The sequence below is a fragment of the Chiloscyllium plagiosum genome, unplaced genomic scaffold, assembly GCF_037043375.1.
Source record: "Chiloscyllium plagiosum isolate Xiang-an unplaced genomic scaffold, Cpla_swu_hap1 HiC_scaffold_21, whole genome shotgun sequence".
Lineage (NCBI taxonomy): Eukaryota > Metazoa > Chordata > Chondrichthyes > Orectolobiformes > Hemiscylliidae > Chiloscyllium > Chiloscyllium plagiosum.
The window spans coordinates 17,278,948-17,293,179 of NW_028270159.1; the positions used below are offsets into that span (position 1 = coordinate 17,278,948).

A 14,232-nucleotide genomic window follows, 5' to 3' on the forward strand; every position below is an offset into this window, starting at 1 on the left:
TTCAAGTGATAAAATTCAAGAACACTCAAGTGGTCACAATGGTCCATTAGAGGAAGCAACAGTTTGTGGATTAAAAACTAAAATGGAACGCATTGGCTAAATTTAACTCTGACTTTATGATTTAAGGAAATAGCTGAACTGGAGGATTAGTGTGTCAGCTTATTTTTGATTATATTTTTTCCTAGAGGATAACTCTATTTTTAAGCTTTGAAGAATCTCCTGTAGGATCAAGTCGCTTATTTTCTATCACAGCCCCAGAATTTAGCCTGGTCTTTGCTTGTTATCTTCCAAAAAATGAACAGAGATTTTCAACTCGCCCATTTGAGAAAATCTAGGCCAGTCCAGAATTCTCGAAGCACTGTAATGCACCAATGGTATCCTTTTTCCTTGCCAGATAAGGTGTCTGTGGATTGATTTGGGAGAATGAAAATTCTGTAACATTCATGTCGCCAGTTGCCAAAAATAGAGCTCTACTTGTGAATATTTTGCCACTGAATCTGACCCTCCTCCTCTCCCTCAGGCAATCATGCTCTGATGATGGGCAAGTTTGAGTACAAATGCTAGTTAAAGTTGAGAGATTGGAATTTGGATCTTATGGCTGGTAAAACAACATTTTATCACTGTAAGAATCAGAACTGACAAATGCCTTTGCTCATTTTATTGACTAGTTCAGTCAGTGGGATGAAAACACTGAAATGTTATAGTGAGGTGAAGAATAGAACAAGGAACAAGCCAAATATTGTGATAAAAAAAGCAAAGACAATCCTCAGGAATATGGTTGCTATAAAGCAAACAATAACTGGATGCTTGAATGGGACAGCTAAATGAATGATAAATTTGATCAGAACCTGCATGGATGATACTAATAAGATGCCTTGTTCCAAACACACAAATAATAGTTTTGGAGAACAACAAACAGAAAATGTATTCTAAAAATAAAATTATAACACACACACAAAACAATGGTTTCCAATTTATTTTTTCTTTTAAAAAATACGTCAGCGACAGACTTATCCTACTGAAGGCACTACTATTTTTTTTTATCTCAGAGATAGTTGGTTAAAAATAATTTTGCTCAAAAACAAAAGATTTGAAAGAACTTCACCTCTGCAGGAAATCATTAAAATCCTTAACTAGGTACATTTACCCAAAGTCCTGTGCACTTCGTTGTATACATCACTCTATCCAGACATGACTCTCAGTTTCTAGACAGTGAGTTGAGCATTACTGTCTACAGGTATCATGAAAGGCCTCAAGTGTTCGGAAATCTCTCCATGTGGGAGGCAGTCCATCCTGAAGAAACTTTCCACAGCGCTGACATGTTGCTTGGAATAATTTAATGTAACTTCTCAACCATGTCTGGAGAGGCAAAGAGACACACAAGATTAATATCTCTTGCAACATTTTCTTTTTCTAATCTTAAATGGATCAATTTTGTTTTACCATTTCCTTCAAAAGAAAGACTCCAGTTCAACTAAAAGGTAATTTAAAATTAGTCAAACATCTTGTACACTGTTATGCTCCATCTAATTTTGTCAAGTTTAAACACAACCAGGAATAATGAAATAATAAAGAAAGCATTTTTAAAAAATCTTATGAAACAGAAAAAACAAGTTATTTGAAATGACATAACTATAATATTCCAAGCACTTCATTAGTTATATTTGGAAATGAAAGATAAAGCTGAAAAATCCACACCATTGCACCTTAATAAGCTTGCATTAGCTGTTCAAAAGGCTAGGGGAAAAAAAACATTCAGTACACTGAACTCAACACATGAAGAAAGTAACAAAATGACAGCGTTGTTCAAAGTCGAGGTTGGCACCCAAGGGGGTTTGAGAGCTGAAATTTTGGGGTCAAGAAGTTGCAAGGCAGCAATGGCCACATAGAGCACTGACCAAGTCATAACAGCTGTGTTCTTGCTGTAAGAGACAACTGTGTGCTCACACTCACCTCTGATATTTCTCGCTGTCTCAGGTCTCTTCACCAGCCTACTCACTTTCATGGGGGTGGGGAGGGGGGAAATTACAACTTTCAAGCCTTAAAAATTGGGCCACATTGGAAAACATTTCATTAGCAATGCATTATGATATGCTGGAAAACACAGTTCCATGTGGACTGAAAATTTAAATTGTCATTGCTCCATCCAGAAGCCCAGGGAGTTTCTCAGCTTTCTACATGAGGAAGGCAATTTCAACTGGAGGTTGAATTTTGTGTGCCAGACTCTTGGTTTTTTACAGAAAGAAAGTGGGCTGATCATCACCCAGAAACCCTTATTAGATTTTGAATGAAGACAGGATTAAAATCAGTCCAATTCACTTTCCAGTCCAAACAAATCTGCCGATGCTCACTGACACGGCTCACACATTAGCAAAGACTACTTGTTCCTTGAACCATTGTCAAGATACCAATCTATTAAAAAAAAACAGATTATTTAATGACAAGAAATCAGTTACTGGATTGATTTAAATGGATAACTGGACAATGCAGTCATAAAAGGTTCCAGGACTGGACTGGAACATGTCATTTGAAACACTGGGACTTTACTACTGCCTGGCACACATCCTACCATGCATTAGAAAAGGCAACATGAAACATCTGAGGGGGGAAATGAACTTCTAGCCCAAGGTAGAATACAGCCTTCTTATAACTGCCCACAAAATAGGAAAATGAGAAGCCTTTGCCCTTAAAGGAATGATTTCAAAGCAACTGTAACTTCTTTTGCTAAAGTCTTAATGACATATACATATCCTATTTAATTTGTATGTTTATTAACTTACACAGGAAGACCATTAATGAAATATTAGGATACACAGTTTCTCCACTAAAATACAGGAAAAATATGCCTGGTTCCAAGATGATGAATAGGAAAATTGGAATAAAAATAGGCCTTTTAGCGTGCTCCACCATTTAATTCTGAACATCCAAATCACTGATATATATTAACAACTGTGGCCCAAGTACTGATCCATGCAGTACCCCAACAGTCACAGTCTCCCAATGACCCATTTATTCCTACTCTGTTAACCAATGCTTAATCCACATCAATACATTATCTCCTGTACCACATGCTTTAACTTTGTGAACCAACTTTATCAAAAGCCTTGCAAAAATCCAAGTATGCTACACCTATTGACTCTTCTTTATCAAGTTTGACAGTAACAACCTCAAAAAATATACCAAGATCGTCAAACCAAGATTTCCAATTTGTAAATTCATGTTGACTATGCCCACACAGATCACTTTTACCCATGTGCCCATTTATCACATTCTTTATGACAGGTTCTGTAGTTCCTAGATCTTCTCACTCTGCTGTTTTCTTAAAGAAAAAAAAGAGTGACATTTGCAAGCTTCCAATCTGCAGGAATCGTTCTAGAATCTATGGAAAATGATTATCAATGCATTGAATATCTCTATAGGCATCTACTTCAACACTTTGGGATGTAAATCATCAGTACCCAGGAACTTAATTTTCAGCCTGGTAATTTCTCCAATATAATCTCCTTACTGATACTAATTTTCTTCAGCTCCTCACTTTCTCTCGTCATTTGGATTTCTAGCATTTTCCTCAGTAAGAGACACAAATTGATTAGTAAGCTTCACTGGCCATTGGGTCAGCAAGTTTGCAGATGACACAAAGGTTGGAGGTGTCATTGACAGTATAGAGGGCTGTTGTAGGCTGCAGCGGGACATTTGACAGGATGCAGAGATGGGCTGAGAGGTGGCAGATGGAGTTCAACCTGGATAAATGCGAAGTGATGCATTTTAGAAGGTCGAATTTGAAAGCTGAGTACAGGATTAAGGATAGGATTCTTGGCAGTGTGGAGGAGCAGAGGGATCTTGGTGTGCAGGTACATAGATCCCTTAAAGTGGCCACCCAAGTGGACAGGGTTGTTAAGAAAGCATATGGTGTATTGGCTTTCATTAACAGGGATATTGAGTTTAAGAGTCATGAGATCTTGTTGCAGCTCTATAAAACTTTGGTTAGACCGCACTTGGAATACTGCGTCCAGTTCTGGTCGCCCTATTATAAGAAAGATGTGGATGCTTTGGAGAGGGTTCAGAGGAGGTTTACCAGGATGCTGCCTGGACTGGAGGGCTTATCTTATGAGGAGAGGTTGACGGAGCTCGGACTTTTTTAATTAGAGAAAAGGAGGAGAAGAGGGGACCTAATTGAGGTATACAAGATAATGCAAGGCATAGATAGAGTCGATAGCCAGAGACTATTTCCCAGGGCAGAAATGACTAACACGAGGGGTCAGAGTTTTAAGCTGGTTGAAGGAAAGTATAGAGGGGATGTCAGAGGCGGGTTCTTTACACAGAGTTGAGAGAGCATGGAATGCGTTGCCAGCAGCAGTTGTGGAGGCAGGGTCATTGGGGACATTTAAGAGACTCCTGGACATGCATACGGTCACAGATATTTGAAGGTGCATACATGAGGATCAGTGGTCGGCACAACATCGTGGGCTGAAGGGCCTGGTCTGTGCTGTACTGTTCTATGTTCTATTCTCTTTCCCTTGTATAAATTCTCCTGACTGTTTTCATTGCACCTATATTTGTCTTAGCAATAGTTTTTTTGTATCTGTAGAAGCTTTTACAGTCCAGTTTTTTTTACTTGATTGCATTCAAATTCTATGCTTCTTCTCCTTATCAGTTTCATTGTTTTCCATTGCTGCATTCTAAAAAAAATTCCCAATCTTCTGATTTATTTCTACTTCTCGTAACTTTAAAAGCCTTTTCTTTTAATCACATACAATCCTTAGCTTCCATTGTCAGCCACAGTGAACTGAACTTTTTGGATTTTTGCACCTTGAAGGAAAGTTTAGTTGCTGCATACCACATAGTCATCCTGTAAAGACTAGATTAGAGTGGTGCTGGAAAAGCACAGCAGTTCAGGCATCATCCGAGGAGCAGTAAAATCGACGTTTCGGGCAAAAGCCCTTCATCAGGAATGCAGGCAGAGTGCCTGAAGGGTGGAGAGATAAATGAGAGGAGGGTGGGGGTGGGGAGAAAGTAGCATAGAGTACAATAGATGAGTGGGGGAGGGGATGAAAGTGATAGGTCTGGGGGAGGGGGGGTGGAGTGGATAGGTGGAAAAGAAGATAGGCAGGTAAGACAAGTCATGGGGAGAGTGCTGAGCTGGAAGTTTGGAACTGGGGTGAGGTGGGGGAAGGGGAAAATGAGGAAACTGTTGAAGTCCACATTGATGCCATGGGGTTGAAGTTTAAAGACTGTCCATTGCATCTGAATGCTCACATTACAGCCATACTATCAAACGCTGCATTTCCCCTGACCAGTTAAGCAAATGGTGAGAAAGCCACAATCCCATATTGATAGCGTATTGCGAGTATTGGTGGATTGAGTCCTCAGGGATTCAAATATGTCATTAAGGTGCAGAATTTCTAAATCTGAGTTTTGTACAATACTTTACTGGCCACTGACTAATGCCAATATTGATGAGAAGTAGAAAATACGGCTTGGTGTTTCATTTTAGTGAGGACACACTTACAAAGTTATCACACCTAAAATATACAAATCCTATGCAAATTCAAATCTCTAGACTGTTTATTGCTTATAAAGCTATCTTTAATTAGTTGTTGTATCTGTGGGACTCTAGCCATGTCAGTTACAATATGAAAAAAAAAACATTAATAACTTACATATCCTTCTGAAACAAGATGTTAGCAAAACATTAAGTTTCAGTAAAGCCCTTAGGGATCCTATTGGTGAATGAGCAATCTGAATTACTGCATTTTAATTTTGCAGATCACATTTTTATTAAATATGATACCACTGAAATGAAAACAGCATGAAGCAAATTACCTTTTAAGATACATCAAAATTAAACCCAGTATTAACCCTTAGTCACTCAAATGTAATAGTTTCATGCAAGTCGAAAATAGGAAAGTAGTTTGTCGGTTTTCCCCCTCTCCCCTACACACAATATTACAAAATCAGGCAGTCATCCACAATTCCAATTCTTGTCTTTTTCTTTTAAAGGAAGTTCACTACTAAACAGACCTGAAGTTTCAGATTTAATAAGTCATGGGTAATGTACTGAAAATTATTTTTGCATGTCTGTAAATAAGATCACTTCCTCTGCATGTGAATACGCATTCTCCAAGCAGTTTGGCAAAGCAGCATATAGACTTCGCACTACTTCTGTTCAGAGGAGGCAAGCGATGGTGGGCTGGAAGGCAGGATGGTCCAAAGAGAAGACAAATTTAAATTTTGCTTATTGGTGAGACACAGATGTGTGACCTGGCAGAGTGTGTTCAATTAGGCATATAGTTCAGCAAGAAAACCTTTAGATAATTTGAGAGTTGTAAGCAGTTGCTTTGCTCAGTTGGATTCAAATCAAAAATGAATAATAATATCCCTGCAGTTTTCTCATTTGAAATGAAGTAACATGGATTTGACTCAAATTGGAAATTACGTGCTAATTCAATACATTTAAAATATAAAACTGTCCCTGATCAATTTAGAAATTCTCAGTTATGACTGAAACATTCAGTTCCTCAAAATTATTTTGACTCTGAACATTTGACTTTTGGAATGATATTATTTATTCATTTTTCTCCTGAGTCAAATCATTAACTACTAACATTTCACAGTCAAGAATAAGTCAGTAAATTAGATAAACATTTTTGCTACTGGCTCAAAAATGCAGCTGCACAAATGCCAGTAATCATACTTGAGACAGGTTTCTTCCCTCTTGTGAACTATTCAACGGTCAAAAACAGCTGTGGTGAAGATTGTAGACATTGATAGTTTTCAAAAACAGCATAAATGTAATACATTTTATTAGTTAATAAAAAACCTGTTTAATTTTGTACAGAATCCTCTACAACCATTGTTATATTCTTTATTTAGATCTTAGACATGCTCATTACATGGATTCCTTTATACTGGAAGGGCAAGATGGTTTTATTGTTGTTTCAGGATGAAAATTGGTACATAATGATCAGCCAGAGATACACACATCAGTCTGACTATTAACAAGGCAAATCTGGTGGTAATGATTTCTCTCTTTCCATGTCACTTTACTGTAACTGTCCTGTAATTCACATGAGAGTTAATAAACAAAACTTGAACTCACATGGAACATAAACTTACAAGCTGTCAGCCGGCGTCGGTATTTTATTGCAGGAGACATAAATCAGTCTACAATTGGATCCATTACATGCAAAAACATTTCAATGCTAGGGCCATGCATTTTCAGCTGCTTCATCAATGAATTTCCCTCCGTGAAAAGGTCAGAACTGGTGATGTGTGATGATTGCACAATGCTCAGCACTATTCCCAATTCCTCAGATACTGATGCAGTCCATGTTCAAATTCAGTAAGATCTGGATAGTATCCAGGTTGGGCTGACAAATGGCAAGTAATATTCACACCACACAAATGCCAGACAATGACAGTCAGCAAGAAGAAACAATTCAACCACTGCCCATGACATCCAATGGTTTACCTTCCATGAATCTTGCACTAAGACATCCTGGACATTGTGATTAACCAGAAACTCAACCGTACTTGCCACATAAACATTGGCTACAAGAGCAGGTCAGAAATTAGGAATGCTACAGTGGGTAACTCACTGCCTGATTCCTTAAAGCCTACAAGGCACAAATCAGGAGTGTGATGGTGTACTCCCCACTTGCCTGGATAAGTGTAGTTCCCAACAACACTCAAGGAGCTTAATACCATTCAGGACAAAGCAGTCTGCTTGATTAATATAACATCCACTCCCTCCACTACCTATGCTCAATCGCAGCACTGTGTATTATCTACAAGAAACACTGCAGAAATTCACCAAAGATCCTTAGACAGCAGCTTCCAAATCCATGACCAGAACAAGGGCAGCAAAGTTTTGGGAACACCACCACTTGCAAGTTCCTATTCAAGTCACTCACCACCTGACTTGGAAATCTATCAATGTTCCTTCATTGTTGTTGAGTCAAAGTTCCCTCCCTAAGGGCATTGTGTGTCAACCTACAACACAGACTGCAGCAGTTCAAGAAGGCAGCTCACCACCAGGTGGGCAATAAATGCCAGCTAGAGGTGGGCAATAAATGCCAGCCATCCAGTGACACCCAAGTCCCATGAATGAATTAAAACAAAGCAGATCTGTTGCATTATCACTGAATCATGGAATAGGCTTAAATGGCCTACTCCACCTCCTAAGTACCTTTCAATACTTTCGGGTGTTGAATGCCTTTTGAGAGTATTTGCTAAATGCTTGTGTCAGGACAGTAGTGGATAAGTCTCACAGCGGCAATACATCTGCTCACTGAAAGGTCAAATGCTCTGGCGCTCATTTTAAATCCTGCTGGTAGATTTGTTCCAATTTTAATTCTTTTAATAACCCATTGCATAGTTACATCTTTGGCAAATATGCGAATGATATTGGATGGGTGCTGATTTCACCATGACTATTCTCTCAGGAAACTTTAAACACAACAGACAAATATACATAATCTCATTTACCTGCTGTACTGTTATACCCTGTCAACCATATTCCTTCATCCATCTGCACTTATCTAATCTTGAATGTTGATATGGTTTCTGTTGTAAACCATTTATCTTATATAAAGAGTTCATTTTATCTTGAGCAATGATCTGGCTGATTCCAGAATATTTATCTCTCAGATCATGGCAGAACAACCAGCAGAAGTAACAGAAACTGAGTTGCTACAGAGGGAGTACCTTGGGTTGTTTCCTGACTGTGGTGTGACTCGATCTTGTGTCTATTGAATTAATCAAGACGACAACAATACAAAAAGGGAGACGATTCAGCATTTTAATATCTGACATAATTTGTGAACACAAGTTAAAAAGCAAATTTTGAGAAGAATTGTAGCTCAGGTTGAGGTTCTGGATGTAGGTTTGCTCACTGAGCTGGAAGGTTCGTTTTGAGACGTTTCGTCATCATACTAGGTAACATCATCAGTGAGCCTCTGGATAAAGCACTGGTGGTGTAGCCCACCTTCTATATATATTTTTGGGTTTCCTTGGGTTGTTGATGTCATTTCCTGTTCTTTTTCTCAGGAGGTGGTAAATGGGATCCAAGCCAATGTGCTTGTTGAGTGTGTTCTGTTTGGAATGTCATACTTCTAGGAATTCTCATGCCTGTCTCTGTTTAGCTTGTCCTAGGATGGATGTGTTGTCCCAGTCGAAGTGGTGTCCTTCCTCATCTGTATGTAAGGACAATAGTGAGAGTGGGTCATGTCTTTTTGTGCCAGTTGACGTTCATGTATTCTGGTGGTTAATTTTCTGCCTGTTTGTCTAATGTAGTGTTCGTGAAAACGAACCTTGCAGCTCAGTGAGTAAACCTACATCCAAGACGAGTTAAAAAAGATGCAGAAGAGGCTAACACATTTAGTCCTCTTTGTTTAATAGAAATGCAATTAGGCAATCCTGAATTGTATCAAATAGCCAACTCATATTGATTTGGGACCAATGCCTGTGCAAGGTAAATGGAAAAGGAGACCATTTTAAATATAGCCAACGAAAGTGGGTAGTCATCCATTCATTGATAGTTCCAACAGAGTACCAGAATTAATTTCTGAATGGCTCACAGTCTCACAATGCCAAGTCACTTGGGGATTAAGAAAACACAGACAAAAACATGAAAGCAATTTTCTTGACTAGGATTATGTAAAGATGTGCAATTTTACCAGACGTATGTATGACAATAAGAAAATGCCAAGCATAAATTAAACCTGGACGTTTTAATTCTTCTCTCAGTTTTTGAAAAAATATTATTAATAGATTGTGTAGGATACCTACATAAATCCAAGAGTGAGAATAAATGTTTTAACAAAATTATCCAGCAAATGTTGGCCAGTTGCAGAATTGCATCTAATGATCAAATTATCCTGGAATGAAAACATATCTTCAAAGTGTGAATGACAGGTGCAATACAAGGGCTGTTTGCCATTAATGGGATGCTGCTGTTGAACCAAAATGATTTTCTGCTTATTGCATAAATGAATAATGAGCTTTATGAATTTCAGTACAGGCAAGTCGCATCCCAGCGACTGGTGGACCACATCAAAGTCCCTTTAATGGCTTTTAGCAAACAAGGTATTAACTGAACCCAAATAGCCTGTGTTTGCAAAACTCTCAAAAGTGTCAAATATCAGATGTAATTCTGAAATTGGACAGCAGTTGTTGGATAATGCTGTGGTGCGCAAAGAAGTTTTACTGCTGCATAGACTTTGTCCAATTGCATTCTGAGGGACGGTCCAATTCTTCAGATTTTGTTTGTACCGGGGAGAAAGTGGAAAGGTGTTTTAGAAAACCAGTTGCAGGAAGGTGTTGTCCTCTGGGGCTAATTAGAAGGATTGATAGATTCTTGGAATCAAAGTGTTTTGCACTGTAGGATATCAATCAGTCCATTGTACCTGTGTTCAAATATTTGAAAGATATATTCATTCGTCCAACATTTTTAAATCTGCTTCCACTATCCAAAATGTGAAAATTACAAAACATGGAGGACTGAAGGCCTGTGACCAGCTGTGTGCCACAAGGATCGGTGCTACATCTACTACTTTTTGTCATTTATATTAATGATTTGGATGTGAATACAGAAGAAATGGTAACTAAATTTGTAGATGACACCAAAATTGGGGGTGTATTGGACAGTGAAGAAGGTTATCTCAGAATACAATGGGACATCGATCAGCTGGGCCGATGACCGACGAGTGGCAGATGGATAAACATGAAGTGCTGCACTTTGTAAAGGCAAATCAAGGCAGGACTTAGACACTTAATGGGAGGATCCTGGGAGGTTTTATTTTCTTTATTCATTCACGGGATGAGGGCATCGCTGGCTAGGCAGCTTTTATTGTCCATCCCTAATTGTCCAGAGGGCAATTAAGAGTCAACCGCATTGTTGTGGGTCTTCAGTCACATGTAGCCCAGACCAGGTAAGGATAGTAGACAAGCAGGAGGCTGGAAGAACACAGTAATCCAGGTAGCATCAGGTAAGGATGGAGGTTTCATTCCCTAAAGGTCATTAGTGAATCAGGTGGATTTTTCCCGACAATTGACAATGGATTCATGGTCATCATTAGACTCTTAACTCCAGATAGTTACTGAATTCAAATGCCACCATTTGCCTTGGCGGGATTCAATCCTGGGTCCGCAAAACATTATCTGGATCTCTAGATTAACAGTCCAGCAATAATAACACCAGGCCATCACCTCCACTAACAAAGAGACCTTGGGGTGCAAGGTGCATAGTTCTTTGAAGGTATAGTCACAGGTAGACAGGGTAATGAAGGAGGTGCTTGGTACACTTGCCTTTATTGGTCAATGTATTGAGTATAAGAGTTGAGATGTCATGCTGCGACTGTACAGAACAATGGTTAGGCCACTTTTGGAATACTGTATTCAATTCTGTTCTACCTGCTATAGCAAAGATGTTGTGAAACTTTCTAGGGATGGAGGGGTTGAGCTATAGGGAGAGGCTGAATAGGCTGGGGCTATTTTCCGTGGAGTGTCAGAGGCTGAGGGGTGACCTTAAAGAGGTTTATAACATCACGAAGGGCATGGATAGGGTGAACAGCTAAGGTCTTTTGCATAGTGTAAGGGAGTCCAAAACTAGAAGGCATAGGTTTAAGGTGAGAAGGGAAAAATTTGAAAGAAACCCAAGGGGCAACTTATTCATACAGAGGGTGCTGCGTTTGTGGAATGAGCTGCCACAGGAGGTCATAGAGGCTGTTACAATGACAACATTTAAAAAGAATCTGGATGCTTGTGTGAATAAGGGGGGCTTAGAGGAATATGAGCCAAATGCTGGCAAATGGGACTAGATTAATTTAGGATATCTGGTTGGCATGGTTGAGTTGGACCGAAGGCTCTGCTTCTGAGCTGTATAACTCTATGATTTGCTGTTTTCACCTAAATTTTACACTTCATTTTACACTTTAAAATATACATGGAGATTCAGAGATTTGCAGTCCATTTCTGATTGTGCACTCACCATGAAAGACCTGACAACCACATCTGGCATTTGAGGCAGCTGGTAATGCAGCAAGGCTGTAGTAGCATGGTCAGTCACCTGAAAGGGAAAGAAATGCAATAAAAGACAAGTGTATGGCTATTCAGGACCATGCACAAGTGTCTACACAGTTGAGGATATAAAACAACTTGAGTTAGATGCATGCTCTCCACAAAATTCTGAACTGGGAATCTTGTCAAAAGTTAATCAAATGCTGAATAATTTTAACCTTTTAATAATTTTATTTCCTGGAAAAAAGTTTCATTCTGTCACTGGAATTACAGTTTCATTCATTCATTTTATTTGGGAATATGTACATTTGAAAAATGTATTTTGAATTAAAATTACATTCATAAAAAAACGGTCTTGCGAAACAAAATAAATCACGATACTAACTTTTTTATAATATTTGCTTTACAACCAGAGTTTTAGAAATTATTTGTTATATTTTGACATTCAATCTTTCATTTATTTTCCTTTAGCTATGCAAACAGCATTACTCCTTGAGTGCTCAGTGGTAAGGTGGTTAATTATAGAATGAGCAGATCTCAATTGTTCTCAAGTGAGCACTTGGATACTTTAAATAGGCTTAGATAGGGCATCTGCTCTTGGTCACTACAGACTAACCCTCATTGGAAAGCTATATTTGTGGATATCTGCTGTAAACCTTGACTGGCCAAGTGTACATCACTGGAATTGGCTTCAGTTTGCTATATAAGGAAATTGACAAACTTGGGACAAATTACCTTTATGGTGTTATCCTTTACAACATAATGGTCAAAAAAAAGGGCTAATTGTTATCATCCATTGTACATCCAACACTCAATTGTTTACCTTACTGATGAGGTACCAAAAGTTTCCAACAAAGCTTCAGAATAGAAAGTGAGACATTTTATGAAAAAACTGTAGTATTACAATGAAACTATTTGAATAGTAAATACAGATTATCAAATCAGAAAATAATTTTGAAAAGATACAGCTTCATTATAAACTGTTCACATAAGTAGAATACAGTAATAATGATGTTGAAATTAAAAAGTGGAATCTGTCAATTGCACTGTATAATTCAATGTTGAATGCAGTGAAAAACACAGGACACTTAACAATAATCTGCTATATAAATGTTGCAGAGTTATAACTGTGCCCCAGCATTTCAATAAGCATAACTGGTCAACTGAATATAACCATATGTCCATATTGCATAGAATATTAGAAAACAAGAAATGGACACAAGGGAATCTTCTCATCTGGAGCTGCAATCACTTTATAAATCACTATAGTGATTGAACTGTTGGACATCTAGAGGGATCCATGCTTTAATATCTTGGGATGTTGAAGTTTAGCAGTTGAATTTCTTCATAACTTGAAACAGTAAACTTTCCAATTTAAACAGAATGGCTTTGAGTCATCCTGAAAGAAATGGATAACTTTTAATCCATATAAACACCTGTGTAAAGAATTAAATGACATGGACAATAATAGCCATTATCGATAAAAATGTAACCTTTGGGACTTGGGTAATAGACATCATATTTATTAGTTATAATATCGAAAATGGTCAGTTGGCAAAACTTGTTCTTCAAAAGTTGGGGCAGTTATGACAGGATGGCTCATCTAAGGGAAACAGCTTTGCAGTGAATAATTACACAATCATTTATGTGAATAGATTTTGGAAGAATTTGGAAACAAATATCAAGGTCTGATTTTGGATGTATGTTTGTTCGCTGAGCTGCAAGGTTCATTTCCAGACATTTCGTTACCCTACTAGGTAACATCTTCAGTGGGCCTCAGGCGAAGCAACGCTGAAAATTCCTGCTTTTTATTGATATGTTTGGGTTTCTTTGGGTTGGTGATGTTATTTCCTGTAGGAAATGAGGCCCACTGAAGATGTTACCTAGTTGGGTAACGAAACGGGTCAACGGCCACCATGACATTCATGTGTGAAACTTTGCAAAAATGCTCTGAATTTTTAAACAATACCTATTCATGGATGTTACTGGTTGGGCCGGTATTGACCTTATTCATGTCAATTATGGATGGGGGAAATGAACTGCATTGAGGTACTCCAGTCTTGAGTGTAGGGACATCTACAGAGCAGTTAGGAAAGGAATTCCAGGACTTTGACCCAGTCACATGTTTGGAATGTTAAGTTGGAGGAGTCTTCATGAGTTACTGCACTGCTTTTTGCAGATCATATACACACAGCTGCCACTGGAATTTGTTTA

At 38.4% G+C, this 14,232-nt stretch overlaps 1 protein-coding gene across 2 annotated transcripts in view; it reads right to left on the minus strand.

Annotated features, from left to right (window-relative positions):
- Positions 1-961: 961 nt before the first annotated feature.
- med27 (mediator complex subunit 27) overlaps positions 962-14,232 on the minus strand; it is a 240,098-nt gene continuing 226,827 nt past the window's right edge. For both annotated transcript variants that reach the window (XM_087998350.1, XM_043720349.2), the window contains 2 exons: positions 11,990-12,067; positions 962-1,359 (listed from right to left, as the gene is read on the minus strand). In XM_087998350.1, coding sequence (XP_087854476.1) covers positions 1,225-1,359; positions 11,990-12,067 — 213 coding nt within the window. In that variant the 3' untranslated portion in view covers positions 962-1,224. The remainder of the gene's footprint in view (positions 1,360-11,989; positions 12,068-14,232) is intronic.